Below are 14,072 nucleotides of genomic sequence, written 5' to 3'. Positions count from 1 at the left end.
CCTCCAGTGAGGATTAACAACAACAAATATCAATAAAATTGGTAAACTTCTAGTCAGATTGATCAGATAAAAAATTTCAAACTATCAATGTAAGAAATAAAAGAGGAATTACTACCCCAGATTCTACAGATATTAAAAGGATAATAATAGTATGAACAACTTTCTTAGATGAAATGGAAAAAAATTCCTTGTAAGTCAAAAACTACCAAGGTTCACTCCAGATAAAATAGATAACTTAAATATTTAGGTATCTTTCAAAGAAATTAAATTTGTAGTTTAAAACATTCCCAGAAAGAAATTGCAGGGTCCAAATGGATTCATTTGCAAATGCTCAAAACATTTAAGGAAAAAATACCATTTATATATAAATTTTTCCAGAATACTAAAAAGGAGGGAATACCTCCCAACTCCTTATGGGGCCAACATTATCCTGATATCCAAACTACATAGATTGCAAGGAAACTATAGGTCAATATCTCTCAAAACATATAAGGAACTCTATTAAAATTTCTGCAGAGTGAATCTGACCATATATAAAAAGGATTAATACATCGTAGCAAAGTAGGGTTTATCCTAGGAAGGCAATGTCAGTTTAACATTCAAAAATCAGAGTGCCCTTGGTGGTCCCGATCTGTCTCTTGCTTCAACAGTGTTTGGACGGAACTGACCCAGGGACGCTTCTTCCAGCCTCGGGCCACTCTCCTCCATCTTATCGAGTCACCACCTTCAGAAACACCTCCAGGACCAGCCAACACACCATTTTATTTTCTACCTTAACTCCTTATTGCCGAACAACCATGAGCTCCCAATTGGTCAGAACTATTCTGCCGGGAGCCGGTCCATGCTTGCTGTTTCAAGGGACCTGGCATATATGGCATACGGTTCTTAATATGTTGGCTCACCTTCTTGGTGCTGTGTTTTAACCAAGGTCACCTCTCCGAGAAAGGTTGAATCCCCAGGTAGGGATTTTCCCCTGAAGTTAGGGAGGGAATAAAACCCCTCAACTAAGTGCCAGGCGGGTAATTAATCACTTTAACTACGAACAATCATGCTTAAGCTACATAATCTTTACTCCCTGGAATGGAGATAAGAAACACCCTAATCTTTGTAATAGAGATTGATAGGATTGAATCAACTGGTATAAATACAGTTGTAACAAGACAGAAAAGAGACAGAACTTAGAACACAGAATTCAGAAGACAGAACCTACACGGAGCCTGGAGACAGAAGAACTTCGCTGGAGAGAACATGGCAATAGATCCCGGACTGAACCTGACTACAGAACATGGCAAGAGAACCTGACTAGAACCTGGTGACTGAACCTGGCTGGAGATCTGAAGCAGAACCTCTCTGGAGATCGAGACCAGAACTTGGCTGGAGATCCTGGCTAGGCTGCTGATCAACTGAACGCTGTCTCCGTGTCATTCCTTCTTCGCCGACTCCGTCTACGCCTTTGGGAACCCCTGGACCTGCTGGGGTTGGACCCCGGCACTATTCCGCCAGGGTGGAGGCTGCGTCAACCGCCTGGCCAACCTGCACCTGCGGGCCTCCCACACCTACCTCTCTCGGGCTTCTATCTCCACCACCACGATGTGGCGCTTGAGGGTGTGGGCCACTTCTGCGAGTTGGCGGAGAAGAAGGGCGAGGGCACTGAGCATCTCTTAAAGGGGCAAAACAAGCACGGTGGCCGCATTCTATTCCAGGACCTGCTGAAGCCTTCCCAAGGTCAGTGGGTTAAAACTCACGACGTCATGCAACCCGCCCTGGCCTTGGAGGAGCATCTGAACCAGACCCTTTTGGAGCTGCAGGCCCTGGGTTCTACCCGCACAGACCCTCAGCTCTGTGACCTCCTGGAGAACCACTTCCTGGATGAGGAGGTGAAATTCATCAGAAAGATGAGCCACCACCTGACTAACATCCGCAGGCTACCGGCCCCCAGGCTGGGCGAGTATCTCTTCGAAAGGCTCACCTTCAAGCACGACTAAGCCTTTGGAGCCCAGAGGCCTTTCAGAGGCCCCTCTGCATTCCCCAGGTGCCTGGCTTTTACCTGAGCCTCTTCCCGAAACTACTAGCCATTCTTTTAACCACCCTGAAGCCTCACCCATGCATTGGATCAAATGAAACAATAAAGCTTTTTGCAGAAAAAAATAATCAATGTAACATCATATTAACAAACCACAAAAGAAATATTGCATGAGCATCTCAATAGACTCAGAAAAATCAGTTGGCAAAATCCAACATCCATTCCTGATTTAAAACGCTCAAACTAGAAATAGGACCACCCTCAGTCTGATAAAGAACTACAAAAAAAACCTACATCTAACATCACGCTTAATAAAGAAACAATGACCCTAGCTGGTTTGGCTCAGTAGGTAGAGCGTCAGCCTGCAGTCTGAAGGGTCCCGGGTTCAATTCCAGTCAAGGGCAGCTTTCGGGTTCGATCCCCAGTAGGGGGCATGCAGGAGGCAGCCAATCGATGATTCTTTCTCACCATTGATATTTCTATCTCTCCCTTTCCTTTCCTCTCTGAAATCAATAAAAATATGTATTTTTAAAGGACACATATGTAATACCCTTTGTAATACTTTAAGCAATAAAATAAATAAAATAAAAAAATAAAAATAAAAGTATGTATTTTTAAAAATAATGCTTCCTCTCACCACTTTTAATAACCAGTGCAATAGACAAATAAAATAAAACTCATCTATATTGAAAAATTTTCTTAATTTACTAACATAATCAATTATGTGGAAATGCTGTGGAATCTCTGGAAACCTAATAGAACTAATATGAGTTTAGAAGGTTGCATGATATGCAATCAATTTACAAACTTTATTGTACTCTATACTAGTAAAGAAAAATCAGAAATTTAAATTTTTAAAAGTCCATTTACAGCAATATCAAAAATATCTTAAGTACTTAGAGATAAACCTGACAGAAATGTGAAGATCTGTATCCTGAAAAATAAAATGTATTGACGGGGAAAAATTAAAGAAGACATAAGTAAGTAGGGAGATGCCATATTTGTGGGTTGGAAGACTCAACATTTAGAACTGTCAATTTTCCCCCACTTGATCTATTGATTCCATACAATCCTAATCAAAATCCCACATATTTTTGTGAAAATTGACACACTGATTGTAAAATTTCATGTGGAAGTGCTAAGAAGGTCAAATAGCCAAAATATCTTGGAAAAAGAACAAATTTGGAGAGCTAACACACTATCTGATTTCAAGATGCATTATAAAACTACAATAATCAAGACAGTGAGTTATTAGTGTGCAGACAGACAAATCAGTGGAACAGAATTGAGAGTCCAGAAATAGATCCACATACATGTGGCCTCTAATCTTTGACAGAGGTACGATGGCAATTCATAGCTCAACAGATTATGCTGGAACAACTGGATGTCTATCTGCAGAAAAACTTTAATCCATACCTTGCACCGTATTAAAAATTTCTTTCAAAACGGATCATAGACCTAAATATAAAACCTCAATTATAAAGCTTCTACGGAAAAAACACACACACACACACACACACCTTGACCTGGGATTAAGGCAGCAATTTCTTAGATACAACAAAATCACAATTTAGAAAATAACAAATTGATCAGCTCGACTTAAATACCTGCTCTTTGAAAGATACTATTAAGATAATGAAAATACAAGAAACAATCCGGAAGAAAATATTTTCACAGCGTATGTCAAATAAAGGTCTTGTATCCCCCCTGTACCTTCCTCCACCTGCATCCAACTCACTCCCCGACCTTGAAATTACCACATTGTTGTCCATGTCCATGACTTCTTTCTTTTTTCTACCCAGTCCTTCTAATCCGTCCACACCCAATACCCTCATCCCTCCACCCATCCCACCTCATCCCCGCCACCAGGGCTGTCTGCCTGCTCTCTATCTATGAGTTTGTCCCTGTTTTTCTTGTTAGTTCAGTTTGTTCATTAAATTCCACGTATGAGTGAAATTATTTGATACTTGTCTTTCTCTGACTGGCTTACTTCACTTAGTATGTTTTCCAGGTCCATCCATGCTGTCCCAAAGGGTAAAATTTTCTTCCTTTTTATGACCAAGAACTATAAAAATTTAATGACAACAAAACAAGCAAGCAATCTATTTTTAAAATGGACAAAAGGTGAACCCTTGCCCTAACCGGTTTGGCTCAGTGGATAGAGCATCGGCCTGTGGACTGTAGGGTCCCAGGTTCCATTCCGGTCAAGGGCATGTACCTTGGTTGCGGGCACATCCCAGTGGGGGGGAGGGAGGGGGTAGGAGGCAGCTGATCGATGTTTCTCTCTCATCGATGCTTCTCACTCTCTATGCCTCTCCCTTCCTCTCTGTAAAAAATCAATAAAATATATTTTTTTTAAAAAAGGTGAACCCTTTACCAAAGAACATATATGGATAGTAAATAAGCACTTGTAAAGATGTTCAACATCATTGTTAATTAGGGAATTCAAAGTAAAACCACATTGAGAGACAACAATATAACTGTTAGAATGATTAAAACTTTAAAAATCTAACCATACCAAGTGGTGGTGAGAATATGGAGGAACTGGAACTCAAGTGTATTGTTGGCATGCATGTAAAATGATACAACCACTTTGAAAGCAAGCTTAGCAGTTTCTTGAAATGTTACACATACACCTTCCTTACAATCTAGTCATTATACTCCTCGGTACTTTGCCCAGAAGAAATAAAAGTACATGTCCACACAAAGACTTATACACAAATGCTCACGGCAACTTTGTAATAGCCAGAAACTAGAAACAAATCCAAATGTCCATCAAAAGGTGAATGGGTAAACAAAATGTATTCCGGCCATACAATGGAATACTACTCAGCATAAAAAAGGAATGAATTATTGATGCGTGTTAGAATACAGCAAGGTTGCGGGTTTGATCCCCGGTCAGGGCACATACAAGAATCAACCAATGAATGCATAAGTAAGGAGAATAACAAATCAATGTTTCTCTCTCCCCTCTCAAAATAAAAAGGGGAAAAAAAGAAAAACAAAATATTCTCGGTGAGGATTAACAACAACAACTTACTGTTAACTTTGAGTGGCTTTTTTTTCATGGTTTTTTTCCTTTCAAGTTTTTTTAAAAATCTTTATTGTTTAAAGTACTACATATGTCCCCTTTTTTCTCCCATTGACCCCTTATAGCCCGCCCCCCCCCCTTTTTTTCTTTTCTTTTTTTGTTTTTGTTAATCCTCACCAGAGGATTTTTTTTTTTTCATTGCTTTTTTAGAGAAAGTAGAAGGGAGAGAGAAAAAGAAACATCAGTGTGAGAAAGACACATTGATTGGTTGACTCCCGCATGTTCTTGACTGGGACTCAAACCCTCAACCTTTTGGTGCGCTGGCTAAACACCGAGCCAGGGCAGCCAGGGAAACTTTGAGCTTTGATAGCTATTCCTGGTTTATTGGGGGGGGAAGAGGGGTTAAGTTCTTACCATTTTTTTTGTTTGTTTGCTAAATCTCACCCAAGGATATTTTTTCGTTGATTTTTAGAGAGAATGGTAGGGAAAGGGAGAGACAGAGAAACACTGATGTCTTTTCTATTGGTTGCCTGCCCCACGCACCCGTAAGGGCGGGGATCAACCGAAGGTACGTGAATCAAACCCAAGACCCTTCAGTCCCCAGCCTGATGCTCAAACCTGTGACCCTTCAGTTGGCGGGCTGATGCTCTATCCCCTCAGCCAAGCCTGCTAGGGCAAGTCATTACCGTTTAGACATACATGCTGAAACATTTACAGACAACAACAACAAAGAACAGATTTGATTAGCTTCAAAATAACCTGAGGTCAAGGAAGGAAGGGGGAGGAGAGTGTAAATGAGTGTATTGTTGGCATGCATGTAAAATGATACAACCACTTTCAAAGCAAGCTTAGCAGTTTCCTTACAATCTAGTCATTACACTCCTCGGTACTTTGCCCAGAAGAAATAAAGTTGACCATAAGTTGGTCATAGTTGACTCTGGGTGATAAATACATAGAGATTCATTATATTATTCTCTCCGCTTTCGCGTGGGTTTGAAACTCATATAACAGAAGGTTTTAATTACCTCTATAATCTCTACCCAGTCTTTTTTTTTTTTTAAGAGTAACTTTATTAGTTTTAGAGAGAGGAGCATCAATGTGAAAGAAAAACACTGATCAGTTGCCTCCCGTATATTCTGTCCGGTGATAGAACCGCAGCCTGGACATGTGCCCTGACCTGGAATCGAACCCCAGTGAAGAGCTACGAACGGCCCTCGCTGGTTTGGCTCAGTGGATAGAGCATCGGCCTGCAGACTCAAGGGTCCCAGGTTCGATTCCGGTCAAGGGCACGTGCCCAGGTTGCGGGCTCGATCCCCGGTCACGGGGGGCGGGGGGTATGCAGGAGGCAACCAATCAATGGTTCATCATTGATGTTTCAATCTCTCCCTCTCTGAAATCAATTTAAAAAAATAAATAAATAAGAGCTACGAACATCAGCGAGTTTCTAGGAAGAACCCTGCCCGCGGTCCGGCCTGCCCCACCCCCACCGGCGTGCAGGGATTCCCAGACCTAACCCAGCCCGTCAGGTCCGGTCGGGGCAGGCTCACCTGGGCCCCGGTGCCGCTTCTCCATCCAGATGTAGCAGTTGTTCTGGGCCACCCCGGTCTGCGAGTCCAGGAAGGGCAGCCGGACACTGCGCTCGGCGCACAACCGCGAGTTGTAGCTCCGACAGTGCTCGATAGCCTCTTTGTAGAACTGGTCGCCGAGCCTGGCGGGCGACAGAGAGGAGGGTAAGGCCAGGAACCCGCCTCACGGCCCGGGGAGCGCCACCCACCCGCCTCGCCCGAAGGGTTTGCCGTCCTGAAGGCCAGTGAGGACCAGGACTGGCCTGGTGTCGCGTCTCCACCGGTTCTGGTTCCTGGAAGTAACCCACCAGGAACCTTGGAAACCTCTTTCTCCAAGAACCCAGGGCCCCGAGCGCACACTGGGGGAATTAGTAAGCCGAGACCTCATTTAAAACCGAGTCTGGAGCCTGGAAGTGAGAACCCTTAGGACCGAGCCGTCCTAGACCCGCCGCCCCGGTCGGTCGTCCCGGTGGCCGATGCGCTCCCAGCCCGTCGACGCGCCGCTATGGCCCCCGCAGGAAGTGATGCGCTGCGCTTCCTCCCGGAGGGGACGCCGCCCGTCCAACCGCCACGCAGCCAATGGGAGGCGGACGCCGCAGGAATGAGGAGGCACAGAACTTCCAAATTTCGTTTTTGCCGATTGACTCTTCCCGGACAGTAGCCCCTCCCAAGCCCAGAAACGGTTCCTCTCCTTTGTTTCTCGGATTTGGACAAGAGTCACCATTAGAGAGCGGCCATAACTGCCAATTCTTGTGTTGTTCCCCGAAGAACCAACTTTGCTGGAGAAAGACCTGGCCATTTGTTTAACCGAGAATGACAAGTCCCTGTTCTAGGAAGCACGAGGTTCCTTTCCAAAAAGGGGTAGCTTTGGAACCACCTTGTGCATGGGACCTCCAGGAAGATCGGCTTCTAGAGCGCCCTCATTAACATGCCCCAGGATACACACTTTGTTCTCAGTGATTGCCAGCAAACACAGTCTAGAACAGTGTGGTTCTCAACCTTCCTAATGCCGTGACCCTTTAATACAGTTCGTCATGTGGTGGCGACCCCCAACCACAAAATTATTTTCGTTGCTACTTCATAACTGTAATTTTGCTACTGTTATGAATCGTCATGTAAATATCTGATATGCAGGATGTATTTTCATCTGAACATAATTAAAGCATAGTGATTAATCACAAAAACAATATGTAATTATATATGTGTTTTCCGATGGTCTTAGGTGATCCCTGTGAAAGGGTTGTTCGACCCCCAAAGGGGTCGCGACCCACAGGTTGAGAACCACTGGTCTAGAATGAACCCTACTCTCCAGCATAGATGCACAGATTTCCATTACAATAGACAAACTATCTAAATAAAAGACTTAGAAGGACAGAGGAGACAATCCGTGATGGGAGAGCTATGGTTACGGAAGGAGGTGAAGAGGGCATGCACCAGTCTTTTAAAACCACACACTTACAGAAAAATAACTTTCTGCCCTGGCCGTTGGGCTCAGTGGATACAGCACTGGCCTGTGTACCAAAGGGTGGCAGGCTCCATTCCTGGTCAAGGGTACACACCTTGGATGCAGGTAATCAATCAATGTGTCCCTCTCATCTCTCTCTCTCTCTCTCTCTCTCTCTCTCTCTCTCTCTCTCTCCCCTCACCTCATTTTCTTCTACTCTAAAAATCAATGGAAAAAATATCCTCAGTCCTGGCCAGTGTTTCTCAGTGGTTGAGTGCCAAACTATGAACCAGGAGGTCATGGTTTGATTACTGGTCAGATTGTGGGCTCAATCCCCAGTGTGGGGCATGCAGGAGGCAATTAATCAATGATTTTCTCTCATCATTGATATGTCTATCTTGCCCTCTCCCTTCCTCTCTGAAATCGGTAAAAATATTTTTTAAAGTATATTTTAATATTTTTAATATAGTATATATATATATACACATATATATCTGTAAATATATCCTCAGGTGAGGATAACAAAAATAAATAAATAAACAAAGCTCAATAGAGCTTTAAAAAAAAAAAAAAAAAAGAACTTTCAGATGATAAATAAAAGAAGCATTTAAAATAATAGTAGTTGATTTTGAACTCAAAATAATTCAATTCAAAACCTAGAAAGATCTTTCTGGTTTTCTGATTAAGCACAGTAAATTGTATATTCCTGAATCTTTGGTATCCTTGGACATGTGGTAATGCTACTAATTTTAAGATAGTATCCTTTTCAAAGGCCAAAAATATAACATTGATAAAAACTGATCAAATGTAAGGCACGTACCTAAAACTCATATCAAATAATACTGAAGGTTGGGAAAACCAAGATGGTGGCATAGGTAAACACCTGAAATTGCTGCCTCACACAACCACTTCAAAAACACAACTAAAAGACAAAACGAACATCATCCAGAACCACAGGAAGGCTGGCTGGGTGGAAATTCTACAACTAGAAGGAAAGAGAAAAGCAGACTGAGGCTCAGAGGAGGTGCGGAAGTAAAGTGCAGAGGTACGGAGGCGCGCACGGAAAGGGCTGGCAACTGAGGACGCAGCTGTCTTTTTCAATCCGGAGGGAGACACAAGCTCCCAATGGCCCCTACTCCAGTTCTGGGCAAGTCTCTGGGGACCCAGACTCATACGGGGAGAAACTGGACTGTCTGGTAGCGGGCAGAACTCAGAACTCAAGGGCCACTTTCTCTCAAAGGTGCTTGCAGCGATTACCACGGGACACTGAGACTTGGGGCCCCTTAGGACAGGGCTGAGGATCAGCCATAGCTGCTTGCTCTGTTCTGTTGATTCCCTGAGACCTCGCCCCACCCAAGCTGTGGCAGAGGCTTTTGCATATGAATGCCCTGGCCCTTTGCAATCTGAAAATTACCTAACAAACTGCAGCTGGGCCAGACAGACCCAGAACTTCCAAGAGAAGGCCCAAGATCCCACAGCAGCTTGCATTGCTTCACAGCTGGGCCTCATCTGCTCACCTCCAAACCCCAAACAAGGAAGGGGAATCTGCAGATCTCTTCATAGCTCCTGCTGGGTAGCCTCAGGCAGAGGCTAAATTAGCACCTCCTTAGAGATCCAAGTGCCAGTGTACCCAGTGGCCAGAGTGGGACCATCCATATTACAACTCCTCAGATCCATATGGGACACACTCAGGGGGCAGACTCAGTGAGCACCAAAGCCCCACTGAAGCAAGTCTTGCCCCATAAGGGTGTCTCCAGCACAGAAGTTCTCCCACTGCAGACACACCTGGTTCTCACAGCCAATTGGCCTGGTGGTCAATTCCTCCCAGTGATACCTACAACAATCAAGGCTTAACTACAACAAGACTGTGCACAAAGCCCACAAGGGGGTGCACCAAGAGTGTCCACCTCAGGTAATTGGGGAGACTGAACCACTGGGCCCTACAGGACACTTAGCACAGAAAACCACTTTATCAACACAGGGAAACAGCCAAAATGTGGAGACAAAGAAACAGGTCACAAATTACAAAAATGAAGGAAAGCAAATGACTGGATATAAAGTTCAAAACCAAACTTATAAGGTTTTTCAAGAATTTTCTAGAATCCACCGATATATTTAGTAAGACCCTCAATAAGTCTAGTGAGACCTTCGAGGATATGAAAAAGGACCAACTAGAAATTAAGCATACACTTACTGAAATAAAGAATATTATGCAGAGATCCAACAGCAGACTAGAGGATCGCAAGAATCAAGTCAAAGATTTGAAATACGAAGAAGCAAAAAACACCCAACCGGAAAAGCAAAAAGAAAAAAGAATCCAAAAATATGAAAATAGTGTAAGGAGCCTCTGGGACAACTTTAAGCTTACCAGCATCTGAATTATGGGGGTGCCAGAAGAAGAGAGAGAGCAAGATATTGAAAACCTATTTGAAGAAATAATGACAGAAAACTTCCCCTACCTGGTGAAAGAAATAGACTTACAAGTCCAGGAAGCGCAGAGAACCCCAAACAAAAGGAACCCACCAAGACACATCATAATTAAAATGCCAAGAGCAAAAGACAAAGAGAGAATCTTAAAAGCAGCAAGAGAAAGAAACTCAGTTACCTACAAGGGAATACCCATACGACTGTCAGCTGATTTCTCAAGAGAAATTTTGCAGGCCAGAAGGGAGTGGCAAGAAATATTCAAAGTGATGAATAGCAAGAACCTACAATCAAGATTACTTTATCCAGCAAAGCTATCATTCAGAATAGAAGGTCAGATAAAGAGCTTCACAGATAAGAAAAAGCTAAAGGAGTTCATCACCAAACCAGTATTATATGAAATGCTGAAAGGTATTCTTTAAGAAGAGGAAGAAGAAGAAAAAGGTAAAGATAAAAATTATGAACAACAAATACATATCTATCAACAAGTGAATCTAAAAATCAAGTGAATAAAAAATCTGATGAACAGAATAAACTGGTGAATACAATAGAATCAGGGACATAGAAAGGGAGTGGACTGCTAATTCTCGGGGGGGGGAAAGGGGTGTGGGAGATGCGGGAAGAGACTGGACAAAAATTGTACACCTATGGATGAGGACAGTGGGGCGGGGGGGGGGGGGTGTTAAGGGCAGAGGGTGGAGTGGGAACCGGATGGAGGGGAGCTATGGGAGGAAAAAGAGGAATAACTGTAATAATCTAAACAATAAAGATTTTAAAAAATAATATTGAAGGTCAACTGTAATTGAAAATAATTCAATTAAATTTTTAAAGTTATAGCAATAATATTTGTTTTGCCTACCAAATTAATAAAGAGTAAAATTTTGAAATTTAAATCACACAAAAAATCAATGAGATCAAATACCTAATAAATGACAGATAGGCACATGTTGGAGGTTAATAAATGGCTCCTGAATACAAATGTCATAACATAATCATTGCCAGGTGAACTTGAGCCTCTTCACGGAGAGGAGGAGGAGACCGGAAGGGGAGAGCCTGGGGACCCATGGCCAAAGGGAGAATCAAGTAGCTCATTTTGAAGCAACGTTATGAATGTCCCTTTGTTTTGATTCTATGTAGATTTGAAAAGCCAAAATCAGGGAGGAAAGTCACTACGTTAAAAATAATATATCTCTTAACCAAAATATTTAGAGGAATAAAGAAAGCAAATTTTAAATAAAATTTCCCACACTTTTTTATTTTTAAGTCAGTGGATCAGAGTCCACCAAAGAGTTTAAAGCAAATTTCTCATTCTGGGAGGACGCAATCGTTGCAGCTTCTGAGGCATCATTTCAAAATTACTTACTGACATGCCCCCTTAAGAAAAAAAAACCCTTTATTCCTTTTTCACCTCTGAATATCTTCACCCAACAGGAAGGCAAAACGTGTTCAGAAAGTGTCCTACCAGTTGAAAACCAAACTGTAATTAAATTGTAATAGTTACACAGCTGCAACTGAATTGGGGAGGGGAATGAAAGCCCATTAAAAATGCTATAAAACATAACAACACATATGCTGATGTAATCAAGATTGGTAACAAGGATCATGAGATTGATCAAAAATAAAGAAACATTTCCTACAAAGTGTTCGCATGTGTATCCCACAAGCTTAAACGTCTCCTAAAGCGCCGTGGCTCAGCACAGGCCCGGTGGCCAGCGTGGCCAGGGGGCCCCAGATGCTCCAGCTCCCTCCACAGCACAGCGACCAGCCACACCACACCGATGAGAACTGACACGAAAGAACACGTGACAGGGAGGTGTCCAATGTGAGCAGCAGTTATCTGTTTTCCCACAATCTTTGGACAGACTGCCAAAAGAGATATTAACTACTCCAACCCCAGAAAGTCTGCAAAAAGATAACCCATTAAAAAGAAAATTGTACACTAAAACTCATCAACTGGAGAGAAGAGAGTCTCCATTTTTAAAACAAACTTCTGGAAGCCAAGACAAAAGGAATCTATAGTAGGAGCTCAAATTAGACTGTTCCTGCTACGCTCGTAACTCCCTTCCAACAACTTCAATCCAAAAGAGAGGAACAAGAAAGTGAACCTGCTGAAAATGAAAAGTGGGGCCCTAGCTGGTTTGGCTCAGTGGATAGAGCGTTGGCCTATGGACCGAAAGGTCCTGGGTTCGATTCCGGTCAAGGGTACATGCCCGGGTGGCAAGCTTGATCCCCAGTGGGGGGCATGCAGGAGGCGCCTGATCAGTGATTCACTCTCATCATTGGTGTTTCTATCTCTCTCTCCCTCTTCCTTCTTCTCTGAAGTCAATAAAAGTATATTTTTTTTTAAAAAAAGAAAAGAAAATGAAAAGTGAGGTTGGCCAAGTCCGTGCCCGATGCGGAATGGAACAAGAAAGTCAAACAAAGTGATGCACTGAGTGAAAATTAATTTCATCCTAAATACTTTCCACTTTCATAACATGCAATGTTATTAGTAACAGGCATGCTGGGGGTGTATTTTTAAATGTACTCTTTGTGTGAATAATACCTCCCTTATGTAAACAGAAAAGGCTTCCTGGGGACTGGAACAACTGTATTAAAGATTGAAGCTGCAAAAATGTGACATCCAACACCCTCTCTGCCCTCCTCTCCAGGGAAGTCACTTTTAAACAGACCAGGCGCTGGCAGAGATTTGGAAATAGAACGTAAAGCCTTTTCCAAGATATGGGAGGAGAAAAGAGGCTTGAACCTCCTTGGTAAATTCAAGCAGCTCTTCTCCAAAAGTTAATTAGCCAAAATCTTCACAAGGCTTGCTCTGCTGTCTAGAAGAAAATAATAGCCAGGTCTCCCTAACCCATGGAAAGCAATTTAACAGGAGAGAGAACAAATGTCCTTTTCAATGTGGTATTTCTTTAAAAAAAAAAAATACCCCACAGTGATAGGATCTCAGGGGTGACATTTGCATGTGAGTTGCAAGGGGCAGAGGGAGCAAGGAAAAGCTGGCAGCGAATGACTCATTTTGTGAAGTGGTGACCAGCATGCCTCAGGCTGGGTCAGGCACAGCCAAGCCTCAACCATCACCTATCCGCACCAAACCAAGAGGGCTGGCTTTCCTGCTGGATGATAGACGTCCTAGGCTGGCACAGGCAGAGTAGAACGATGTTCTCATCTGCAGCTGACTTTAGGCTACTCATGACTGCAGTCAGAAGCAAGGAAGGCCAGGGAACCAATTGCTGGGCTCTCCGCGTGGAGCCGTGCTGGCTGCCTGGGTCTGGGGCTTTGTGAGGGGTGAGATCCCTTAGGACCCACCTGGGAAGAAAGTCGCCTAGCTGTGCGAGTGCTCCGTGACCCCCCTGCAGCACATCTGTGGAGAAATGGATTCCAGGGGCCAAAGAGGACCCACAGTGGGAAAAGTGAGACTTCTCAAAAATGAATGCCAGTGAAGCTCTAATGGTGATTTTCAGGGCCCGTAGCACACACACGCACCCCTCAAGATTCTTGCTCCTCTCCTTCCTCACACTTTCACTTCCCTCTCCCTTGAGACCTGATTGCTGTTCTCATAGATTCCAGACCCAGCCCTCCAACCCA

General features: G+C 43.3%; 1 protein-coding gene across 3 annotated transcripts in view; it reads right to left on the bottom strand.

Annotated features, from left to right (window-relative positions):
* DPF3 (double PHD fingers 3) overlaps window positions 1-14,072 on the bottom strand; it is a 274,154-nt gene that overhangs the window by 147,193 nt on the left and 112,889 nt on the right. For all 3 annotated transcript variants that reach the window (XR_009452415.1, XR_009452412.1, XM_059691834.1), the window contains exon 2: window positions 6,602-6,762. Coding sequence is in view for 1 of the 3 variants with exons in the window: in XM_059691834.1 (XP_059547817.1) it covers window positions 6,602-6,762 (161 nt within the window). In the remaining 2 variants the exon portion in view is untranslated. The remainder of the gene's footprint in view (window positions 1-6,601; window positions 6,763-14,072) is intronic.

This window comes from Myotis daubentonii, chromosome 1, assembly GCF_963259705.1.
Source record: "Myotis daubentonii chromosome 1, mMyoDau2.1, whole genome shotgun sequence".
NCBI classification, from domain to species: domain Eukaryota; kingdom Metazoa; phylum Chordata; class Mammalia; order Chiroptera; family Vespertilionidae; genus Myotis; species Myotis daubentonii.
Note: the sequence above shows the minus strand (reverse complement) of the source record. Positions and strands in the feature narration are given on the sequence as shown.